The sequence below is a fragment of the Ursus maritimus genome, unplaced genomic scaffold (assembly GCF_017311325.1).
Source record: "Ursus maritimus isolate PB19 unplaced genomic scaffold, ASM1731132v1 scaffold_30, whole genome shotgun sequence".
Lineage (NCBI taxonomy): Eukaryota > Metazoa > Chordata > Mammalia > Carnivora > Ursidae > Ursus > Ursus maritimus.
The window spans coordinates 27893580-27901645 of NW_024425564.1; the positions used below are offsets into that span (position 1 = coordinate 27893580).

Here is an 8066-nt window from a genome sequence, read left to right on the forward strand (position 1 = left end):
AAAAGGGGAGCTTTGATTTAATTTCCCTGAAGGTGACCCTGAGTACTTTCAATTCTTTCCGCTGTTTCATCTGACGTTGGCTTCCATATTTCTAAATAATATGTTTACTTCAATTTCTTTTATCTCAGCTTTAGAGGTCATGTCATTTAGGTGTCTGTTGACTCTTTTATATAGGAGATGAGTGCTTAGCGATCTTATAACTTCCCCTACCTCTCTATTTCCCATCCTTTCAAAGTAATATGTCACAATTTTGGCTAAAACGATAGTATTGATATTATTATGACTCTTGTAAATATTATTCAATGATGAGCCAAGTTGCAATTATGACTATGTTTCCTTCCTTTGTTTTTTTTTTTTCTTTTCTTTCCCCTGGTATTTTTTTTAACTGTTCATTTTCCATCACCCTTATTTCTATTTCCTGCTTAAAAGTCTGTTGAAGAACAGCCTGAGACTACTCAGTGGTCATTCCTACCCATCTGGTAGTGTGGGCAGTGGGAGCCGCAGACCAGTCTTGCCCGGCAGCCTGACCGCTCCAGGTTTCGGCAGGGAACAGCTAGGTAGGCACAGAGGGCCCCGGCTCAGCTGCACACCGGCCTCTGACCTCAGGCAGAGTGGCGGTAAACTTGGGACCTGCAGCAGTCCACTTACGTGGACTTCCTCCCTGGCCGCAGTCTTTTCGGCAGCAATGTGATTTTCAAGCTCTTCTCAATCTCTTCAGGATCTCTGTAGCAGCAGGGACCGGGCGTGATGTATGCACAGAACTTCTAGGGCCAGCATCCACCACATCAGACTCGCTGAGGGAGCCCCTTGTAGGTGCAACGGATGGCCATATCCACACAGTGCAGAGGAGAGTCTGTGTTTCATGGAGCAATGGAGACAAGTTATCAGAAGACGTTTCTCTGAGAGGCTGGTGGTCAGCCCTGGGATCAGTGCCCACCAGAAGGAGTGATTCCCAGGAAGGGACCCGGATCTAGCTGGGGAGGGTCCCAGGAGGGAAGCGGCCAGCAACAGGAGTGGCTCCCGTGGCAGCAGCACACTTCAGCCCAGCTGGCCGGCCAGGATTCCAAGAGGATGCGTACATGACATCAGCCAGGTTTTCAATGGAAACAATGACCGGAGCTGCCAGCAGAAGCTTCTCCCAGGTCCTCTTCAGATGTATGATGTAGCTATCACTTTTCCCTCCATAGATGAACTGTTCCATTTGGGAGTCAAGGTCGGTGTTACGTAAGCTGTACTGCCACAAGGGATTTGAGGACATCTTCTTTTGCAGGACAGCAAGACCGCCAGACATCGTAAGAGTTTCTCTTTAAGTTATGACAGCAACTCAGACCACCACCAGATGGACCTCTTTCTGTAGCAAGGAAAGGCTTGTTTTTCCTGGTATTAAAGATGGTCTTTCTTTTTAAAATGTTTGGTTTTATATCTATCCAGCTGGATTTTTTTGCATCATCAAATGTTCATCAATATTATTCTCCACAACTCCAACATATTAATAGATTTTGCTTTTGTTTTTGGAAAGCTCTTTCCCTAACCTTCTACTCTTATTTTTATCTACTGGTAGGTTTCAGGGTAAAGTGATAAGCTGGCAAACCAAACTTTTTGTTCTTGGACCCGTGAATGGCAACAGAGAGGCTTTCTCTGGGACCATTTAATTTCTCAAAAGAAGAATACTCCAACCTCTAGCATGGGTGGCATGGGTTTAGCTGATGGGAATTTCAAGAAGTGGGCTGGGGGGAAAATTGGGGGTGAGGAGTCACTGTAAAGACTTTTATTTCATCGTCTTCCTGTCAGTGCTGCGCTTCACCTCCACTTTGCGAAGTACCTTAGCCCTCCAGTTCCAAGCCTCTCCTCCTTAAGTCAGTGACCTTCTATCCGCACAACCACATCCACCTTGTAGGTTTATAACTGTATTCCTTTGTTTCATTTCAAGAGGTGTTCTGGAAAAGAGATGAGTACATGGGGTCAGCTCACTGCGCTTAAGACGATTTTTCTCAATCTCATTTAACTCGGCAATTAGACCTGTGCAAGGATCTAATTTTCTTAAAGCCATTTCTTCTTCACACTGCCCTCCTTGTTCCTGAGTTACATTTCCTTCCTGCTGAAGTATACCCTTCGGAGTTTAAGGTGTAAATGAAAAAAATTCCATTTCTGTCAATTTCTTTAACCATGTGACAGTTTATTAGAAGGGGAACATCCTTGTAATCACTTCCCAAATCAAGAAACAGCATTTTGTCAGCCACACCAGAAGCCTGTTGCGCCCCATCCCAATCACAAGCCACTCCCTCTCCCAAAAGTAATCACTACCTTGACTTTAATAACTTTTTGGTATTTAAGTGTACCCCCCTAGACATTATAATTTAGTCTTGCTCTTTCTTTAGTTGGGTGCCTTTTAAGTCTCCTTTAATCTAATGGTTCTCCCCATTCCTTTCTTTTTCCTACAATGTATCTATTAAAGAACTCAGGGGTCTGACTTGTACAGGTCTTCTGTCTGGATTTTGCAGATTGCACACCAAGGTGTATTTCAACATGCTTTTTTGTCTTTTGTTTCCTACAAACTGGCAGTTAGATCCAGACACTTGATCAGACTCCAGTTTAATCCCTTTGGTAAGACTATACGTTATTATGAATTTACGTATTTAAACATATTTAATGTGTTATAGTTCATTCTAATTATTACCCTTACTGAAACTCAAATTATCCCATCTTTGGCCAAAGGGAGCCACCTGAGGTTGGCTTCTGGGTCCACTGAACATGACCCTAGAAGGCTTTGATGGTTCCTCTGCCGTCTAGTATGACAAGATATATCATGTTCATTCTATGCAGTTCCCGCTCTAGATCTAGAATCATCCATCCCTCCAAGAAGCCCTTGTTTCTTTTAGTGAGACATGGTATTTCAAGACCACAGTCCACGTGATAAGAACAATGACTGTTACTGAACAGAACCGGAAAACCAGACAATAGATAGATGAGTTCAGGCTAATGGTAATCACTCATTTTATGCAACATTACACATACATCCTCAAAATACGAAAATTATCACCATTATACTGAAAAGTTTAAAATTTTTTGCCTATGTTCTCCTCATGCTCCCCAAAATATAGTAATTTTGTATCAGTATTTCGGAGTAGAAATCCATCTCAGATGATACTCTCTTTTAACCCTGTATTAGATGTCTGTTTATGGACTCTCAGCTCCGAATCTTCACTTGCTCCGCAATAATGCTCTGTAAATACTTCACGCCAGCTGGTCAGATGTTAGGTTTGGTTAGTAGAAGGCACTGGAGGGCCATGGGGGGAGGAAGAGGCTTCCCTTTCTGGTTTTCATGTGCTTAGCTCCCTGGGCTCCTGCAGAGGCCACGGTTCCTTTTAGTACCGCCCGGTGGTCAACAAGCACGCAGCGGCTTCCCAGGCCGCTTTCCCCACCACACCGTTCCTCGGGTGGCTTCAGAGTGGCGAGCTGCTGGCAAAGCACCTTCCTGTAAGCGGTTTCTGTGGATATTTTGCAGTGAATTCTGAGATTGGGCACCTGAGATAAGCCCCCTGTGGATAGCTTCCTCACACACTCCACAGCGAGGATTTCTAACAAGTCCCACTGAGGCCACACTTCAGTGGGCTTCTACGTCCAACAGTGAGCCACAGTCATGTCCTCTCCAACAAGGTCCAGACCTCAGCCCCGGGGTGGGTGTGGGGGTGAGGCGGGGTGAGGAGCTCCTCCTTGGCCACTCCATTGCAGTGCTGGGAGCAGTGGCTGTTCCCCAGCTCTATGTTCCTATGTGGTAGGAGTTCTCTTTGCCTCTTACTCGCCAACTTCACTTCACTCCAATTCCACCAACAATACTCTATAGCAAACGTTCTCCATTCAAATTATTCTGTGGCTTCTCTCACGTGCCTGTACCCTGACTGAAACACGCCCTCATTTAGTCTTAGTGCTACACGTAATTAAAGATTTAATGCTCACCACTGTCCTTCTGTCACTGTCTGTTTGTACTTGAAAGTCGGTTTTGTTGGATACAATGTCCTTGGTTCTCATCTTCTTTCTTTGAATAAAATGCTTCACCATTTTCTTCTTGTGTGAGGTGTTAATGTTGAAGTCCTATGATAATCCAGTTTTCTGTCTCTCATAAATGTTGGCCTAGGGGCGCCTGGGTGGCTCAGTCGGTTCAGCGTCTGCTTTCGGCTCAGGTCATGATCTCAGGGTCCTGGGATTGAACCTTGCATCAGGCTCCTTGCTCAGCGGGGAACCTACTTCTTCCTCTCCCTCTGCATGCTGCTCCCCCTGCTTGTTCTGTCAAATAAATAAATAAAACCTTTAAAAAAAAATGTTGGCCTAAATGACCAAAATGTAAAGTTCAGTAATTTTTACTAGAATACACCTTGTTATTCACTGTTTTCAGAGTATGCTCTTTCAATATGAGGTTTTAAAAATATACGTGAATATACATATGAATATATATTATGGTACATATGTGAATATATACAAATACAAAAATATGTTTGTATTTCAGGAAAAGTTCCCTTAAATGATGTGTTGTATTTGTTCTGTTAACTGCCTTCCATGTTCTTTATCAGGGCTTCTTTATCCATACATCAGATCTTCTTTGCCAATCTTCAATGTCCATCATTTCTGTAAAATCATTTCTTTCTCTAAATTTCTTTTGGACTTAAAAAAAATCTCAATTTCAAAGTCTAGTTCTCTTTGGACACTATCTGTTGTGTTTGTTTACACCTGTGTTCCTCCTAGTTTTCTTTTCAGATATCTTTTTTTTTAAATTTCTAATTCTTCCCCAAGTTCTATTACTTCATTTCTGAGTTCTTCTTACGCTGATTTATTTTGCTCTTTCACTTATCATTTTAACGTCTTTACAATTTTTTTAAATGATTTTTATTATGTTAGTCACCATACAGTACATCCCCGGTTTCCGATATAAATATCGATGATTCATTAGTTGCATATAATACCCAGTGTAACGTCTTTACAATTTTGATCCAATTTTTTTGGCACTGACACTGCATGTTTTGCATTTGTGGTTTGACTTCCTCCTCTTATATTTTGGGGTTTGTGGTGTTATACGTCAGTTAGTTCTGCTGTAAATGTTTCATGCATTTTTGGTTTCACTATCTAGTCAGTTTCTTTGTAGGGATCCATGGAGATTCAAAATTCACGTGCTATCATCTTTCCAGAATCCATTTATATTTTTGAGTCATAAATACTTCTCTTTCTACATCCCTGAGACTTCGGTCCTTAGCTGAATGTGATGGAAAGGGGCTGGGGTTATCAGTATGTTATGTGGATTGGCATAGTGCATTACATCACATCTTCATTCTTGAGTGATTGTTTACTTGGTTATAACGTTCTAGGTTGTAATTTCTCCTCAGTAATATATATATTCATTCTACTCTCTTCAGCACCTATTTTTACTTTTGAAAACTTGGCTTCCAAGCTAAATATTTCTTTGTCAGTAGTTTATGTTTTGATTACTATTAAGATCGTTTAACTTTTCTCTTTGCTTAAATTCACCATGATGTATATGTTATTTTTCAAGACTTGGTGTTCTTTCAATCTAAAGAGTAATCTTTATACGCTTTAGACTTAGAATAATAAAACCATTATTGCTTTGAATTTTGCCTCTCTTCTCTCTCTTGGGATGCCTATTCGATGTCCTGTTGAATGTTCTCATATTATGTAGAACCCCTGAATTTGATTTACATAGGCAAAATTTTTTTTTGTTCAAGCCAGTCAGAATTGTTTTTTTTATATCACTGAAACAGAAACATTCTTACTCTCCTCAAAAGGCAAGTCAGAAAAGAAACCAAAAAAGAGGTGATTCCTGAAGTAATCACCTGTAACCAGATATCCTTGAAACCTAAACTACTCCTGAACTTTTTTAGTTATGCAAGTCAATAAATTCACTTACTTTTTTCTCTCTTAAATCAGTTACAAGCCAAATGCAACCAGGAGTCCTGATTACTATAAATGTCTACTATGTGGGTGGCACTGTGCCAGGTGCTACATAATTCATAAAATTCAACACAAAGCCCATGCCTGTAATAACTGCAATATTTCACACTCATTCCATCTCATCTCCATTTCTTCCTGCTTCTCCTGCCACCTCACTCCCAGAAACCTCCAAACTTGGAATGCTTATTTGTTTAAATGTTACAACTTCCTTGCAATTTTTAAAACCAGATTTGTTAAAGGAAACCTTGCTAGCTACCTCGTTCCCTTATTTGGATTCTTATTATACTCATATCGTCTTAAATAGGTCTTCAAGTGTTTCACGAGATGTCCTTCCCTTTAATCATATGAGCTACTGAACTTCCTAAGGGCAAAAGTCACACCTTTTACTATTCTATTTCCCAGAGCAAAGTCCAGAATGATTCTGGGCATCACTATTAACAAGTGTAACCACAGTAGTTAGCCCCTGAAGGTCTTCAGTATAGAACCGCCATACAAAAACATACTCCTCTATCATTTCATCAACTCTATGACATACGGAAGTATATTAAAATATAAGTATATAAGGCACTATATATAGTTCAGAAGAAGGGGAAATCATGCCGGAGCATTCGGAGAAGGTTCCAAAGCCTGGGATAGGAACAGGTCTTGCCTTAACAGAAAATAAAGGAGCGGACACCATAGGCTGAGACGATGACATGAGGAAAGGCAGTTTTGCTAGAATCTACAGCAGTGTAAAGTAAGATTTTAGCGACACAGGTTAGCTCCGGGATAAGGACAGAGTCTTGATCTTAAATCAACTGTAATCCCCATAACCCCTCTTCCTTTCTCTTACACTGAAAATCCCTGCAGCTGAGCCATGCTATCTTGATGTATGGCTCAGTGTAGTTTGGTTATTAATTTCTTACCCCCTTAAGGGGATAGGTCTTGTGTCACTCTCTTGCGTATATATGGCCAAGGACTAATTAACTGGAATGAATGCAGGCGAAAATAAGCCACAAGCCCTGTGCCTGGAGACCCAAACAGTCGCGGCTCGGTAACAGAAACCTGGGACCCGGGACCTCTCCCGGAAATCCTTCCTCCATCCGCAATTTCTCCCAGGGGATGGTGTGGGGAAGCCACGGGCCTCAGACTTCATTAAGGCAGTGAGAAGCGGCGGGGGAGGGGGCAGCGTGGGCCCAACACACGATAAGCCAAAGACTCCAAGCATCCGAGAACTCGGACGCCGGCCGCCCGCGCCGCAGCACGCAACCCCTTTTCCACGCCCTCCCTCCCCCGCTCCGCTCCGCCCCGCCCCGCGGCCGGCGACGCCGGGGAGAGGCGGGGTTTCCGCTTCCGGTGGCGGATTGTTGACGCCTGCGGCTGCTGCGGTGGCCACCGGGCCGTTGGGGAGGGGCTAGTGGGGGAGGGAGACGGCGCAGTGACAGGACCGCCGAGGGTGCTGCTGAGGCGACGATGGCAGAGGGGCCGGAGGAAGCCCGAGGCCGCCCTCCTGGGCAGGACGACGGCGGAGGGGACCCCGAGCCCGTCCCTTCCCTGAGAGGCCCTCCTGCCGCTGCCGCCCCACGCCCCCGGGACGGGCCGCAGGCCGAACCCCAGGCCCCGGGCCGGCCCCCAGCCCCGGGCCTCGCGCCCGCCGCGGCCACGGCCGAGGAGTCGGAGCCGCCGCGCGAGCCCGGGAAGCGCGGGCAGGCGGTCCCCGGCTCCAGTGCGGGGCTGCAGGAGCCGGCAGGCCGCGAGGCCCCCGAGGCTGCCGCGCCGCGAGAGAGGCCGGTGCGGCTGAGCGCCCGCGAGTATTCCCGGCAGGTGCACGAGTGGCTGTGGCAGTCCTACTGCGGCTACCTCACCTGGCACAGCGGCCTGGCCGCCTTCCCCGCCTACTGCAGCCCCCAGCCGCCCCCGCCGAGCTACCCGTCGGGCGGGGGCGCCACCGCCCCCCAGGCCGCGGCGCCGCCGCCCCTCCAGCTGGGCTATTACAACCCCTTCTACTTCCTGAGCGCCGCGGCCGCCGGGCCTGACCCTGGAGCGGCTACCGGCATCACCCCCGCTGCTCCGGTCGCGGGCCTGGGAGCCCGGACTCCGCACGGGCAAGGATCCGTCCGGGCAACCCC

General features: G+C 45.7%; 1 protein-coding gene and 1 pseudogene across 1 annotated transcript in view; one reads left to right on the forward strand and one right to left on the reverse strand.

Annotated features, from left to right (window-relative positions):
- Positions 1-363: 363 nt before the first annotated feature.
- LOC121106083 lies at positions 364-4149 on the reverse strand (annotated as a pseudogene).
- A 3261-nt stretch (positions 4150-7410) lies between these two features.
- The window catches only part of FAM8A1 (family with sequence similarity 8 member A1), a 9434-nt gene continuing 8778 nt past the window's right edge, over positions 7411-8066 (forward strand). Inside the window, exon 1 of the mRNA XM_008693032.2 lies at positions 7411-8066. This exon is cut by the window's right edge and continues 71 nt beyond it. Within this exon, the coding sequence (XP_008691254.2) occupies positions 7411-8066 (656 nt within the window).